At 51.7% G+C, this 15186-nt stretch overlaps 7 protein-coding genes across 7 annotated transcripts; 2 read left to right on the top strand and 5 right to left on the bottom strand.

Annotated features, from left to right (window-relative positions):
* Positions 1-434: 434 nt before the first annotated feature.
* Positions 435-2320, bottom strand: PV06_01260 (DNA-directed RNA polymerase; the record flags this gene model as incomplete). The annotated part of the gene is made up of 7 exons (XM_016401856.1): positions 435-780; positions 833-873; positions 929-1100; positions 1161-1311; positions 1366-1462; positions 1516-1620; positions 2027-2320. 7 exons carry the CDS (start codon positions 2318-2320, stop codon positions 435-437), a joined length of 1206 nt encoding a protein of 401 aa, XP_016268909.1.
* A 49-nt stretch (positions 2321-2369) lies between these two features.
* Positions 2370-2576, bottom strand: PV06_01259 (uncharacterized protein; the record flags this gene model as incomplete). Its single annotated transcript, XM_016401855.1, has 1 exon — positions 2370-2576. One exon carries the CDS (start codon positions 2574-2576, stop codon positions 2370-2372), a length of 207 nt encoding a protein of 68 aa, XP_016268908.1.
* A 339-nt stretch (positions 2577-2915) lies between these two features.
* Positions 2916-3551, top strand: PV06_01258 (uncharacterized protein; the record flags this gene model as incomplete). The annotated part of the gene is made up of 2 exons (XM_016401854.1): positions 2916-3060; positions 3127-3551. 2 exons carry the CDS (start codon positions 2916-2918, stop codon positions 3549-3551), a joined length of 570 nt encoding a protein of 189 aa, XP_016268907.1.
* A 1486-nt stretch (positions 3552-5037) lies between these two features.
* PV06_01257 (uncharacterized protein) lies at positions 5038-7141 on the top strand (the record flags this gene model as incomplete). Its single annotated transcript, XM_016401853.1, has 6 exons — positions 5038-5195; positions 5335-5648; positions 5769-6554; positions 6684-6725; positions 6806-6890; positions 7024-7141. 6 exons carry the CDS (start codon positions 5038-5040, stop codon positions 7139-7141), a joined length of 1503 nt encoding a protein of 500 aa, XP_016268906.1.
* Positions 7142-7594: 453 nt separating this feature from the next.
* On the bottom strand, positions 7595-9775 carry PV06_01256 (acetoacetate-CoA ligase; the record flags this gene model as incomplete). Its single annotated transcript, XM_016401852.1, has 5 exons — positions 7595-8088; positions 8146-8238; positions 8291-8512; positions 8566-8899; positions 8954-9775. The coding sequence occupies 5 exons, from the start codon at positions 9773-9775 to the stop codon at positions 7682-7684; spliced, it is 1878 nt and encodes a 625-aa protein (XP_016268905.1). The 3' UTR covers positions 7595-7681.
* A 1673-nt stretch (positions 9776-11448) lies between these two features.
* On the bottom strand, positions 11449-13078 carry PV06_01255 (uncharacterized protein; the record flags this gene model as incomplete). Its single annotated transcript, XM_016401851.1, has 3 exons — positions 11449-11643; positions 11744-12010; positions 12059-13078. The coding sequence occupies 3 exons, from the start codon at positions 13076-13078 to the stop codon at positions 11449-11451; spliced, it is 1482 nt and encodes a 493-aa protein (XP_016268904.1).
* Positions 13079-13908: 830 nt separating this feature from the next.
* Positions 13909-15096, bottom strand: PV06_01254 (uncharacterized protein; the record flags this gene model as incomplete). Its single annotated transcript, XM_016401850.1, has 2 exons — positions 13909-14968; positions 15035-15096. The coding sequence occupies 2 exons, from the start codon at positions 15094-15096 to the stop codon at positions 13909-13911; spliced, it is 1122 nt and encodes a 373-aa protein (XP_016268903.1).
* Positions 15097-15186: the final 90 nt, after the last annotated feature.

The raw sequence follows: 15186 nt of genomic DNA, 5'->3' as shown, positions 1-15186 counted from the left end.
GAGGAAAGGGAATTTCTGGTTTGATGGCGATACAAAAAAGGGCGGGGTTGGATGCGGCACCACCGTTTCGACCAGGACTTTTTCTTTCTAGTGAGGAGAAGGAGGGGGAGGATGGTATTAAATATTGTCAGCAGTGGCGATGTGATCGTAGAGGGATTTATATATCTTGTATGGGAGTAAGGAATCAAGTATTTGAGAGGGTCATGAAAATGAATTGAATTGTCATCCAAACCAATGTTGTAAATTGTCTCTGGTTCGATTCAATACGATGACGTGCTTTCACATGATAAGAGAGTATCGGACCCTGCGGGCAAAGACAATCCAACACATTGAAGCCCGAGGCTCCTACGAGTCCTATTTATTACTCAAGTAAACTCCGCGTCTCACGCCCGTCAAAAGGCGCATTCCAGGGCCACTACCACTGCTTAGGTCACCTAAATCACCCTAGGCGCGTTTGTGGTGCCCGAAGATGACAAACCATTTTGCAGACTCGCCAGTGGTATTCTGCTCTTCGTACTCCATAGCTCAGAGTAACGGCCTCGAATGCAACCAGGATGAGGCATGGCCATCTGCCGCTTATACGCGGCTTTGTCAAAATCTGCAAGATCGGGCTCCTTTGCCAATTTCTCTCGACTCCTCTTTTGTGTCCATGGCAATTGTGATTTGGACTGAGATGTCTCTGTTGAGTGATATGCAGTCGGCGTAGTGATGTCCTTGGCATAAAGTTGCTCATTTATGGCGTCAAGGAGATCGTCTGGGTTCAAGTGTTGGTCAACCTTCCTTGAAGGCCCATTCTTGTAGTTAGAATGCATTCTGAGAAGAGCTGAATTACCACCATTCAACTCCTCCCAGACCAGCCTCAGCCATTGACGCCTGCAATGATGTGTTAGACGGGCAATCTCCACGAGCTATACAAGCATCTGCCTACCTCAATTGCGTATGGTACTTTACGTTCACCTTCCTTCTCGACCTCGTTGGGACCTTTTGGTGCTTGGTCATGCCATTTCTCGGCCTCGATCCGTAGATTCACGACAGTACCTTCATCAAACCAGAGTTCAGATTCTTCTGTCCTCCAAACCCAAGTCTTTTCTGCTTCATCGCTATTAATCTTCCGTCAGTACCAACGCAGCCTTGGGGTCGCGAAACTCAACGCGACTCACAATTCGCAACCTTCAAATAGCATCGTCTGTGGGACGAAAATGTCATCGAAGAACTGCGTGGTAATTCGAATGCCCGTCGGTGTGCATTTCTGGACGGTGCCCGTAATGATTTCGCCCTTGAACGGTCTGAAAACGATCATTCGGAAAGTGACTGGACTTCCCTCAGCATGGAATTAGAGAGCTTCGAATGATTAGATAGCCATACCGTTCACGTTTGCGTTGCCCGTGCCCGTGCCGATCAATCCGTCCGAGGCCTTGAGGAGGTCATACATGCAGATACACAGTCCGACTTTCTGCACAACCTGTCCATGGTTCAGAAATGGGCGCTGCCTGAAGACAAAATCGCGGTCCATACCTTGTTTGAAAATTTCTCATTTATGCGGTCCTCGAGGTCTTTGGAAGTTATTAGGTTGTTTGTGAACCCATGAGGCGGGATCTGGACGAGATCATCGAATTTGGTCTGGAAATGAAATTAATTTTGAACTTTAGTATGCAGACGTTCAGTTCAGTCGCAACCTACGAGAATGAACATGTTGCTCCCGAAGACAAGAGCCAAATGCAGGCTGAAGATTATCTGACTCAAGACCAGGCATGATCTTTTCGGATAGTTACTCTGTTTCGTCTGGTTTACAATTAATTCAACGAGAGGTGCAGTGAAATTTCCTGCCGAATTAAGCGGCTGGTACCGCCGCTTTTGGAGGCGGATTTCCATTTATGCCAAGAACGCTAAGCATAGACACCCTGGAAAGATCTTTATCCCTACTATTCCAACCACGACGCCTCGAGAACGTGCAGAGGCAACCTCTACGAGCTTCATTATATTCTCTTAAAGAGAGAGCGAGAGCGAGAGATTCTCTTTTTCTAACCGTCTGGGAGAACCCGCGCGAACGCGTGGGCTCGACCAAGGATTCCAAGCCATTCTTTTCTGCGAGAGCGGCACGGTCTGCCATGAGTGGACTTCCAGTCGCGGTGGTGGCAACGAAAGCCGCTGAACCTACAAGCTCTGGATAGGCGAGGGCAAATAGCTGAATGATTCCACCGTTGAAGGAAACGCCCATCACATCGATCTTCTCGATAGACAATGCTTTCAAGACGTCACGAAGATCGCCGGCCAACTGAGACAGAGACGTGATGCCAGGTGCATCATTTGCGGTCCCCATGTCCACGCAGACCCTAACAGAGAACTCTCCGTGACGAGCCGATTTTGTCTTAGGATGTTGCTAGAGCCTCGAAGATACCGTGCTCAATCCACATTTGGCCGTCCATCGACAAGGCATGGACAAGGACGATTGGCATGCCTTCGCCACCACTATCTCGAACGCAAGTAGAGTGGTCAGAGATAGCTACCATGCAGCTCGTGGCGGATAGCCTCGACCCAGCATTTGTGGAATGCTCATCGTTGTCGCGGTGAGCCATGATGGTCTAATATTCTCAGAGGCAGTCAAATGTATGAAGATCTAGTAGGTCTCCAAGGTGATATCAGTGAGTCTTGTGAGAGAAGTGTGTTGAGCCAAGTAATGTGTTCCCAAATTCTATATCACCACTTTTCGGCCAAATCGGTCCAGGGTCGATCCCCCACTCGGGAGTATCGAACTACCTTATGAGTGTGTTGTACCGTCTAACTTGTTCATATCATCTGCAGCTGCTGTCCACACCATGGGTTTGTACTACTCGCACTGCTCTCACGTTCCATTCCATCTCAGGTGTGATCGATGAGTGATCTTTACTACCCAGTGACTGAGCAGACAAATAAGTATGCGTCTTCACTATATTGCGCACCCATCGAGGACCCTCTCTGCTGGGTATCAAGAGATCGTCCAGCGGATCGAAACTCGTCGACGAGCAACAGGTCTACTCCCACTGGACTTGACACTGTTACATGCACCAGAAATAGCCAATGGTATGTACAGGATGCCCTCATCCATCCGGTAATGCTACAACCTGCCCCTGACATGGATTAATTCAGGCTGGAATACTCTATTTGATGCCATCCGGACCAAGAACTCGCTAGCTGAAGACATCCGCGAAATTGCGATCTGTCGTACTGCCTTGATCAACCGGGCCTGGTTCGAATGGAATGCGCACGCTCCTATACTCCAACACTGCAAAGGGTTCACCATTGATCAGTTCGAAACCGTGAAGCAGAGGTCTCCTTCGTGTCAAGGGGTCCTTAACAATCAGCAATGGGCTGTTCTGAGATATGCTGATATCATGACCACAGAGGTGGCGGTACCTCAAGCGCTATTTGACGAGGTTCGGGCGACAGGATTCAGTGCCCAGCAAATGGTCGAACTCACGGCTACGATTGCAACCTACAATATGGTCGGACGCTTTCTGGTAGCACTGGATGTTGGCGAGGAGAACGATAAGCCGCCAGACTGGGCAGTGTAGGGAGAAGGACAGAGACATACACGTCTTGGCTGAGCATTGGACTTTAGAAGGTGACACATATGATATCCTACAAAATACGCGATATAAGGTATTTGCATCAGAAAGGTTTCGGACCATTTCTCTCAGCCACTGCAGCTGTCAGTCTGCCTATGTCATCCAGATAGGAGCTCATAGTGAAGCCGCCACTTACCGTTCAAAGCCACCAAGAGCCTGCTCAAGCAGTTATAAGCCGCGACCTGAAACAGCCCAACTTTAGTGATCTGAATTGGACTGGACCAGGAGATTGCCTCACTCACCGTGCCTGTGATCTCAACCACTTCCTGGTCACTGAATTGGCTCTTCAACGCGGCAAACAGCTCATCTGCGACCTCAACATCAGCCGTCATGGCGTCTGTATACCTTGCCACGGTCCACTGCTTGTCAGTCAGCCCGCTTTCCCTGGCATCAGCACCAATCTGATCCTCGGCCAACGTCTTCATGCCAGTGTCCGATACACCACTCGCCCGGGCCAGAGGAGCGTGATGTTCCCATCCGTACCACGATCGATTTCTGATCGATACTCTGCACATGATGATCTCGCTGATATCGGTGGTCAAAGTGAGATGGTTCGTCACCGCGTCCATGAGCGCGTTGAATCCGTCGGCGAACGAAGGGGAGTGCAGGATGGCCCGATCGAGGGGCTGCAGTCCACGTGGATGTCGTCGTTGAAGGATCCGGTCGACAACAGCGGCAGCATCGCTGCTCAACGAGGCCTTGATGGCATCGGCCTCGACGTACGCAAGACGCATGTTTGAGAGACGATGAGCTCAAGTATAGAGCCTGGACGAACTTGAGGCGACGTTGAGGTTGTCAACGATAGCTGCACCACCCGCGAACTTCACAATGCGACTCACTCTTCATTCGAGGTCTTATCCGCTCTGGCCCTTTCTAACGACGACTAACGACGACGGCTTTGCCGATGTTGTACGAGCAATGGTGCTGGTACACCGTCCCGTACCTATGTAAAGGCCCCATATCACGGCTCGGGCTGCGATGTATTCATTGCCCCTTAACTAGTCACAACAGGCGTCCCCTTCACCCCGTTCGGCCCCGGACTCCGAGTAACTCCACTCCGCCCCCTCCCCGGCCCGCGCTTCAAACCCTAGAGCCCATCTCATCGTCCAACTTTCTTTTGAGCCATCTGTGTCGGACCACATCTCGCAAGGCTGGATGTTGCAGCCAATATCCATGAAGACCGCACGTTGCGGCACGGCGTAGATGATACAGTACTGCTATACCGGCCCGAGATGTATCTCCTACACCCCACAGAACCCCGCGAAAAACATACACAAAAAGCACGGTGACATCCGGGGTAAGAGAAGAGGGCCATCGATTTGATTCAGCAACCCCGTCTACGCCGCTCCATTTCATCCCTAGACCGGCCAAGCATTCGACCGAGTTGCGCTTGGCGAAGGATATCTGACGACTTCGGCTCACCACAAAAATCATGACTCTCAACGACGAGAAGAGCGATGCCCATCCTGTGGCAGAGAAGCACGTCGAAGATGCCATCGTCGTCGGAACCTCGCAGCTTGAAGTTGATCCCGAGGACGCGGCCCGGAAGAAGGCTCTGACACGAAAGATCCTATGGAAAACAGACCTCAGGTAAGATACTGCGCGTGCATTCTGTTCGCCCCCGGGGGGTTGCCGTGTCTCGTTCCTCGAGACGGAGAGAAAGAAAAAGATAAAGAGGGGGAGAGATGGAGAGAAGGCAATAGGGCGCGCAACGACTGACAACGAGCAGGATTCTTCCACTCCTCATCGTTCTCTACCTCTGCTGCTGGATCGACCGCGCCAACGTGGGCAACGCAAAGATCCTAGGCCTCCCCGAGTCCCTCCACATCAACTCTCACCAATACGGCATCGCCCTGGCCGTCTTCTACGTCTTCTACATCATCTCCGAGGTTCCATCGGTGCTCCTCCTGAAGATCGTCACTCCACGACGATGGCTCGCCGCTCTGGGCATCGCGTGTGGGATTCTCGGCATGTGTCTGGCGTTTGTGCAGAATCTCGCCGGCTTCATCGTGCTGCGAATCATTCTGGGCCTCTTCGAGGGCGGTAAGTCTGCGTCTGCGTCTGCGTCTGCCTTTTGTCAAACTGAAACCAACCACAATCTTCCCCGACTGCAATGTTGGCCTCCAAGCTGACGTGCCCGGCACATTCGCCCGCCCCTGACAGGTCTCCTCCCGGGTATCGTGGTCTATCTGTCGGGACTGTACACGCGCGGAGAACTCGCTCTGCGGATCGGCATCTTCTACACGTCCGCGACGCTCGCGGGCGCGTTCAGCGGCCTACTGGCCCGCGGACTGTCGGCCATAAGACCCCGCGGCGGTATCGACGCGGGCTGGCGCTGGATCATGCTGATCGAGGGCCTCCTGACCATGGTCGTGTGCGTCGTCGTCGTGACGCTCCTGCCCAATACCATCTCCGCCGCCCGGTTCCTCACGCCCGAGGAAAGGGAATACGCAGCGACCCGGCTGCACGTCGACGCGACCGCGCACGTCGAAGGCGGACGCGAGGTCGAGGCCGAGAAGTTCAGCTGGTCCGAGGTCCGACGAGGCCTGTTGAACCTCCAGGCCTGGCTGGCCGCCCTGACGTACATCACCATGCTGTCCGGCATCTATTCGATCAGCATCTTCTTGCCGTCGATCATCAAGGGCCTGGGCTACACGGCGAACTCGGCGCAGCTCTGGTCCGTCATTCCCTACGCCGTGGCGACGGTCTTCACCATCGCCGTGGCCGTCTTGTCCGATCGGTACCAGCTGCGCGGTCCGTTTATGCTGATCACCCTCCCCGTGGCGATCGTCGGATACGCGGTCATCGCCAACGTCGATGACTCGAAGGTCCACGTCAAATTCGCCATGACATGCCTGATCGCCTCGGGCCTGTACGGCAGTGCCCCGCCCTGTATCGTCTGGGTGACGAACAACTGCTCTGGCCACTACAAACGCGCCGCCTCATCCGGTACGTACACAACGCTGCATCCCCACATGGACAAGACACGGACACGATCATCGAAACCTCCTCGAGGTTTTGGTTCCGACAAGGAACGTGGAGATGATATATGCTGACGTCTGTGGTCTGCGTGTACAGGTCTCCAACTAGCTGTCGCAAACTGTGGCGGTTTCATCGGATGTGAGTTCCTCCCTGAATCCCTGACGCTCGTACCCGCACGACGTCTGTTCCAGACTGACCAGAGCCCTCTTCGTATACAGCATTCATCTATCCAGCCGAGCAGGGGCCTCGATATTTCGAGTCGCACACCATCGTCATGTCACTTCTGATCCTCGGATGGTTCACGTAAGTTTTTCCCTTCCATCTCTTCTCCCGCATTTCTCTTCTGCCCCAGTTCTCTTCTCCCTCATTTCCCGCTATTCGCGCACTGTTACGGGTACGTCTTTCCCCATCCTACGTGCTGATTTACGGATTCTAGTGTCATCGTGAATATTCTCTACTGTGCCAAAATCAACCGAGACAAGGCCAACGGGAAATACGATCAATTCATCGGCTATGGAGACGACAGGGATCCACAATACAAGATGACGATTTAAATCTGTTGTGCCGTCCTGTAGCTTTCCAAGGTGATCGGGTCTTGTGCGATGGGCGATCACGAAGATCCCGACTTCTGGACAAGTGGTGGTAAGTAGGATGGAATAAGGGCCTACATACTGCTTAATCAATCGTCCAAGCACACCGTCTTGCAAAACAAATAGCTGTGCATCTATACTCTGCCACAACAATCACCGCCAAAAAGTAGGAGGGAAGAGAACAACGATTTAACAGTGCAAATGATTTTGTCTCTCTAAGCTTTGTTCAGTGTTGTTTGCGAAAACACTGACTGGTGCGTAAAATTCTTCGCCACTGTATCTTGATGATTTCAAGGCCTTGTCTAGTTCTCTCTTTTTAGGATATGAGGAGGTTCAAATCATGAGACTAGAGAGACGGAAATGGTCTCGGGCATTACAAACAACATAACGACGACTCACTCATTGCAGAGTATCAGTCTCATATATTGGCATCTTTGATTATTACACAACCCAACACAAGTGCTATTTGAATATTTCCACCTCCATCGTCCTGATCATAGCACATCACAGCTTTGCAGTCTGCTTCAAGCTGCCCAGATCATCGGGCCTCGCAAACTGTTCATACCATTGCAAGCAATCGGGATTGGCGATGGTAGAGCTCGGAGTAATCTTTTGGCCAGACACTATCTTCTTCACCGGAACCTCAGTCTTCTTGCCCGTGGCGGTCATTGGTATAGCTCGAGTCTCACATATCAGTCGAGGGACGTGTCTCGCACTGAGTGTCCGGCGGATGTGGACCTCGATGGCTGTCTTCAGCTGCTGGTCGAATCGGTGTCCTTGGACCATCTTCACAAACAACAAGACCTGCTCATCGCGATCAGATGGCCTCTTACGTCCCACGCATAGGCTGTCTTCGATTTGATGGAATGCAGCTAGACAGTTGTAGATTTCTGCGCTGCCAAAACGTACTCCTATTTCATTGTTAGCGAGTGAGTGGCATAGCTATGTCGAGCGGTATCGTATATTACCGGAGGGGTTTAGAACACCGTCGCTGCGGCCTAGGAACATGATTCCCTGTGTGTTGGGATCTAGGCGGATGAAGTCTCCCTGGCACCATTTACCTGTCACTGATTAGCCGTCAGCTGTCTTCCAAAGGGCCTGGACATGGCTTGCCTGGATACTTCTCAAAGTACGAAGCACGGTAACGGTTTCCCTCTGGATCTCCCCAGAAGAAAACAGGCTCTGATGGGAAGGGTGCCGTGCACACCAGTTCTCCAGGGTTACCGGTGGAATCAATGACTTTGCCTTCTTCAGAATAAACCTCGACTTTCATGCCCAAGGTTCGAGCCTGACACCAGCCAGCGTACACAGGTAAAGTCGATGCACCACCCACGACTATCGCAGCAATTCATTAGCTCGAGACTCTACGAACGTGTAAATTGACTTACATGCGCCTGCAATATCTGTACCACCAGACATACTCATCAGGTGTACGGAACCGAAGGTTCTGTAGACCCAATGGAACTGAGATTCATGCAGGACAGATCCTGTGCTCGTGATGGTTCTCAGTTTCTTCAGACTCGCCACGTCTTCTCTCTTGACACCTGCTTGCTCGAGGAGGCTAAGGTATTGTGGACTGATACCAAAGTGAGTGACGCTTTCGTCTTCTAATATCATCAAGAGACGACGGACGGTTGGCTGGAAAGGAGAACCATCATACAAGATGGATCTTGCGCCGCTCAGCAGACCAAGCAGAGCGTAAATATGCATAAACCAATTAGTCTGTTGCAACTCAGATCAGTCAAGGCAACCAAGATCTCCGCAAAGCATACGCACCGAGGAATACTGCAGATAGACACTATCTTTTTTCATATCCATGCACAATATCTGTTCCAATTTGTGCTTGATAAGCACACCACCTTGAGAGTGAACGAGGCATTTGGGCTGTCCAGTGGTGCCGGAAGAATAGACAATGATAAATGGATGAGAAAAGTTCAAGGGCACGAAGTTTAGCTTCTTGGACACCCCCGCGGTGAACGTGCTGAGACTGTGGATTCCCTCGCGGCTTTGATCCGGGAAGGAGTCATTGAAGCGTGGAACAAAAACCAAAGCCCGTAACTGGGCCTTTTGTTTCAGGATTCCCGCCACTGACTGGACTTTGGCCCGACAAGAAATACGCTTGCCATTGTACAGGGACCAGTCGTCGGCAAACAAAATCTTCGGCGAAACTTGGATGAAACGGTCCAAAATACCTTGCTCACCCAACTCAGGAGAACAACAAGTAAATATGGCGCCGACTGCCGCAGTGGCCATGAGTATCGTGTAAGTGTCGATGCTGTTGGCTCCAATACATGCAACACGATCGGACTTGCCGACACCGATTCGTGTTAGGGCATTCGCAAGCGTCCCAATACGATCACGCAGTTGGGGGAGCGTAACATGTTCAATCTCGCCAACAGCTTCGCGGATTCCAGTGAGTACAGGCTTCTCTGAGTCGTGTTGGTCGACATGTGGAGTCTCCAGGATGTTTTGTGCAATATTTAGTTGTGCTCCCGGAAACCAAGTCGGTGGAGGATAAAGCGTGGATGCTTCGGTTGCCGCAATGGCAAATGATGGATGTCGTGACGCCTTCACTTTTGTAAACTCCCAGACAAGCATCCAAAAATCATTTAGATTCGTGGTAGACCATCTCCAAAGATGGTGATAGTCACCTACAACAGTTCAGCATGCGTGAGTGACGGGTTGAAGGACTTTAGAAGAGACATTCCGACTCACCGAGATGCAGGCTATGCCTCTTGTTTGCGAGACATCTAAATCGATCGATTTGAGTCGAGTTGCCATCCCAAGGCTCCCAAAGCTTTGTCAAAGATTGTGCCATTATTCTAGAACATGTAACACATATTCAGTCTCACAATAACTCGCGATAAAATTGTGTCTGGAATATGTGGCTGAAGTCGCGCTGCTCCTGCAGAACTTTGCTTTAATGTACAAAGACGTGCACCGGCTCCTCCGTTCGTCGTACCAGTTGGGTACGTGAGCTGGTTTGAAAGAATGCGAACGCCCTGCTGGGGAGTGTCGGGGCACATACGGTCATACGATATGCCCAATCAGCATGCTTCGGCCCCGTAAGACGTGTTTTGATTGGCTGAGGTCGAGGGTAGACTTCAGTACTCCGTCGACCGCCGTCTGTGGGACTTCGTCCGCACTTCTCCCCAAATTCTCTCATTTCGGGGAAAGGGGAACGTTGTGAGAGCGGTGGCTGGCATAATAGATGGCAAATCGATTTCTTCAAGATGTACACGCTCGTATCGTTGCCCTGTCCGCATATGCGCGGACCGTGTTTGCACCTGCTGAATGTTCCACTCGAGTGTGTCTTCAAGATCTCGGCTATCTGAAATTCTTTGTCACAAGAATTGACAACCTTATGCTTCATGAGCTCGTCTCTGGCCGCGTTTGCAATCTGTGCCATATTTCCAACGCTCTCCCCAACACTGGAGCAAAGCCCCATGTGCGTGCGGCGACAAGAACTCGAGATCCTTCACGAATGAGTCGTGAAACTCCGTCTGGACCCAAAATGCAGCCTACTCCTGCCAAGTAGGGACGAGTGTGTGCACCATTCAGTATCCAAGCCTGCTCATCTTCAGGGCTTAAGCTCTGATCAAGGCGCACAGTCAGAGTTTCGGTGTTATGGGGCTCGTTGTTTGACGGGAGAGTAATGTTGCTCAACTCGCTAAAGATCCAGAGGCTTTGACAAGCTATGACAAAAGCTCGCCCTTCATAGTATCCAAACATGCTTGATTGGCGTATGTATCCAAAGAGACGGCCAGCATGCATTGCCACTTGACGGGCCTCGATGCCGCGTTGCTGTATCCAGGAGTGGAGGCGAGTTCGACATCGGAACACCTCTTCTTTCGTAACACGAAAGCCACAATAGCAGAATAGTTCCCCAAGGCTCAAGCCCAGAAGAACACCAATGATATGATAATGATGGAAAGTGATTGTTTTGAGTAATGAGCGCCCGTGCCTGGAGTCGTCCTCTGGGCACAGGATTTGTAGATACTGCATTGCTTTGCTGGACCCAGGGAAGTTTTTCGGCAATGGGCCTGATGAACTGTGTGGAGAATCACCCAGAGTGCCACCGGCTTGCAGGTAAAGACTTTCTTGGTAGCTAAGTCGTAGCTGCAGAGCACCTCTAAAGACCCCCATAAGCAGGAGGAGAATAGCGAAATCACCGAGTCCGTGTCGTCGAGAGCCGGTTTTGTAAAGGTAGGTCAGCTCCTGTCTGATGTTCAGTGGCTGGTATATGTCTGTTCCGTGAGAATCATAATCAGCTATGCCACTTCAGGCTCAGGCTCAGGTTCAGGTTCAGGTTCAGCAAACTTGCCATTCTGCTTGAGAATATTCCTCCAGGTTGTCGCGCTCGGCGCACGCCATAAACTTTCCGGGCACGGGAGCTGCACCCTGAGTAATTCGGTGGGAAATATAGGCGTCAAGTCATGGTACAAGGCGTACTGCCCATCAACAAACTGAATTTGCAAGACAAGATTAGTTTGGACATCACATTGGGGGGGGGGGGACGCAATCCTGAGCGTGCTGAGATGATAACACAGAAATCTTGAAACTTACCCATACAGCATATGCTAGCCGAGACATGCTCTCTCTATGCGCCCATATCTTCCATGCCTCTTCTTTTGGAAGACTTCTCAAGGTATCGATGCTCCGATCTGCCTCCTTGAAGCAATTTACCTTGCGACATATTGACGTGACTAGACTGCGATTGGATTGACCGACTTCTGTCAATCTGAGGTCGGCCGAGAACTGCATACCAATCTGATTGAGAAGCCCGCTCTGTGCTAGCCATGGCTCACACGTGGAGTCATAGTGTTTTGCAATCTAAAGTGGCATTAGTTTATAGGAGTCAAGGAGGAATGAAAGGCTTACCGTCGCTTGGAAAGCTCGATGAACAAACTCTTGAAGGATGTCCGCGCATTCTACTGCAACAGATTGTTGGGAATACCGAGAACCAATCGCCATCACCGACAGAACCAGTAACCACGCTTCTTGAGCGGGATCGAAACTGGCTTGGTGGATTATCGGAAGGAGCTGGTTGAAGTGCTCGAAGAAGAGCTGCATAAAAGCATTGCACGCGGCAATCGACGGAAAGTCGCCCGCTGCAAATTGATTGTATTGGTTAGAGGTGCTGTTGAATTCCTTGAAACGTGCAACAATATGAGTATAGATTCCCATAGGGAGAGGCTTGACATGAACCAGATTTTCTGCCTCCCATATCTGGTGATTTGCCGTGGAAGACAGGATAGGCGAAAATGTGCCCATAAGGGGTGGTGGATAGAGTGTTTCTCCAGAACGATTGTCGGAAAACATGGTTTTCCCAGCCCAATCACGCCTGCGACCTTGATCTGGCCACACATTGGCAAGGAATTCTGTAAGACGAAGAGCCTGTCCGTGCTGTGGCTCTGGACTTTGCCGTGCTCCGAGGAAGCTGGGCATGGGCGCCTGGTCCGACTCAGAGTCGTCACCCGTCTGTCCATCCGCTGGTGCCAGATTTGATTGTTCGTCGTTGGGCAGATCCATCACCAGTGAGTCTTCGCCATCAACGCAAGGGTCGAGGTAAAGTGGAGCCATGAACGCAGGATCTTCCCAGAATGCAAGATGAGGCACAGCAGCACCAAATGCGGTGGAGTCATAGGTTTGGAAGTCAAAGGTTGTGTTTTGTGACAGCGACTCCCCAAACTGCTGCATGTCATTTTGATGGCTGTTGTCGCTGGGTATTGGAGGCGGTATATCGCTCCGTCGCTGTGTCGTCGAGGAGGCCGACACACAGTTGTTTGTGTCCATATTAAAGGGACTCAAGCTTTGATCAGGGGGAAACATGTTGAACGAATTCTGGATCGCGCTGTTGTTTACTTCCTCATCATCTTGCCCAGACCCTATCGCTCTCATGTGGTCTCCTGAGAGAACCGAAGGGCCCCTGATGGGAGGGACAGAAATTTGCTCTTGGTCGTTCCGGGGTTCTTGGTCGATTGCCCGCTGCTGACATGTTAGATGAGGATAACTTGTTGTGGCTCAGAAAGGCGGCATACCCTGGGGGCTTTCCTGGAGGGATTGTATAAGCATATGTAGCCTTTGGACGAACAGCGGCTGCAAGGGTTGTCGCCGTCACAGCGTAGTTTGGTTTGCGAGCATTTCTGGCAGGCGCGCTTCGCCCTTCCTGACGAGCCGTGGGATACGGTCGGCCCCATGTCGTGAACACGCATATGTCTTTGCAACGTGTCTCTTAAGCCAGCCGAGACTCACAGATGAGCAGATTCCTCACAGAACTGAAAAGATCTGGAAGGTTTGCTTACCGTCGAGAGAACGCAAGATTGCATTTGGTGCACTCGAAGGGCCGATGGGCACCGTGAGACAACTTATGCCGAGCAAGATGCTCAGCACGTTGGAAACTAGAGTTGCAGATGTCGCAAGTATGAGGTGACATGATGTCGGGATCACGGCGTAGGTTCAGATATGTACCGGGGGAGACGGTGGGAGAGGTAAAGTGACAGGAAGTTGGTATCGGTGGCCTGCAGTGTTCCCCAGACTTACCTTGACTTAGGCACTTAGCTACCTTGATACAATAGTTTAGAGACTTAAATTCCGCCTTTTGGGAAGGAACTAACTACATAGGGTAAGTTGGGCAAGTCACGGCAAGTCAGCCGGATTACCACGTGATATGTGTAGAAATAACTACGGCGGAGGGTTTCTGGCTCGAGCTGCTATTTGCCGTCGGTGACCTACTGATCTGGCTCGACCAGTATCTTCACATGCGCCGAAGTGTTGTTGATCAACTCGAGGAAAGCACCATCGATGGCCTTGCTCAGAGGCACAATCGAGGTAATCATAGCATCCACATCTGGTACCAGGCCCTGGTCCAGCGCCTCCAAGACACCCTTCCAGTCTTCATCGGTGGCGCGCATGCTGCTGAGCAGCCGTTTCTCCGAGAAGGTAAGGTCATTGAGTTGGATTTGGAGCGGTGTTGCATGGACAGCAGCATTGAGTATCGTCCCGCCTATCCTTGTGGACGCGACCGCCGCGTCTAGCACTGATTGGTGGCTGGCCGCCATGAAAGCGACGTCTACCATTGTCCCAGAGGTCACTTCTTCCACGGCTGCTCGTACCAACTCGGCTACGTTGGTAGTTTCGAGTATCTCCGGTGCATTACTTGGATTGACGACCAAGTCGGCACCAAACATTTCAGCCTGCCGAATGCGGGCTTCGGCCACTTCGCTGACAATGATTGTACGTGCACCCCACGTACGCAGCAGGACAAGAATAGCAAGTCCTACAGGGCCAGCGCCGCACACGAGGGCCCGATTACCAGTTTTGAACCCGGAAATTCGAATGGCGTGCCACGCGATGGTAAGGGGCTGAACAAGTGCGCCTGTCTTCAATGACAACGAGTTTGGCAAAGGGATGCACAGACTGGCCCGAACAACAGTTTCCTGTGCCAAACCCCCGCCGGGATGGGCCAACCCACAAACTGCAGAACGTTGACAAACGTTGTACACACCGTTGCGGCATGCCTCACATGCGGGAAGTCCATAATGGCGATCATGGACGACCGGGTCGACGACGACATTCTGGCCGATGAAAAGGTTCGTGACACCCGAGCCGATTTCCGTGATAGTACCGGAAAACTCATGACCCATGGTCACGGGTAGTTCGAGGCCCGTATGAGGGTTGCGTGCGCCGGCCGGCGGAATGAAGATTGGGCCATGCTCATATTCGTGGACATCAGAACCACAGATACCGCAGTAGGCAACCCTGATGCGGACTTCGCGCCGACCACATAGCCTACGCAACGCCACAAGTTGATCATTCGTCCTGGGATGCAACAACAGGAGAGAGTACTATACTGACACTGGAGGCACAGACTCGACTCGGAGCTGTTTAGGACCGTAATATCGCAGAGCTGGAATCATGTTGCAGTGTCCTGAGGGGTTTGGCTTCACCATTCAAGTCATCTGGCTCGTTGGAAGATGGGAGTTTTATCTGATCTTGCTGGCTATTTC

Source organism: Exophiala oligosperma, assembly GCF_000835515.1.
Source record: "Exophiala oligosperma strain CBS 72588 unplaced genomic scaffold supercont1.1, whole genome shotgun sequence".
NCBI classification, from domain to species: domain Eukaryota; kingdom Fungi; phylum Ascomycota; class Eurotiomycetes; order Chaetothyriales; family Herpotrichiellaceae; genus Exophiala; species Exophiala oligosperma.
Note: the sequence above shows the minus strand (reverse complement) of the source record. Positions and strands in the feature narration are given on the sequence as shown.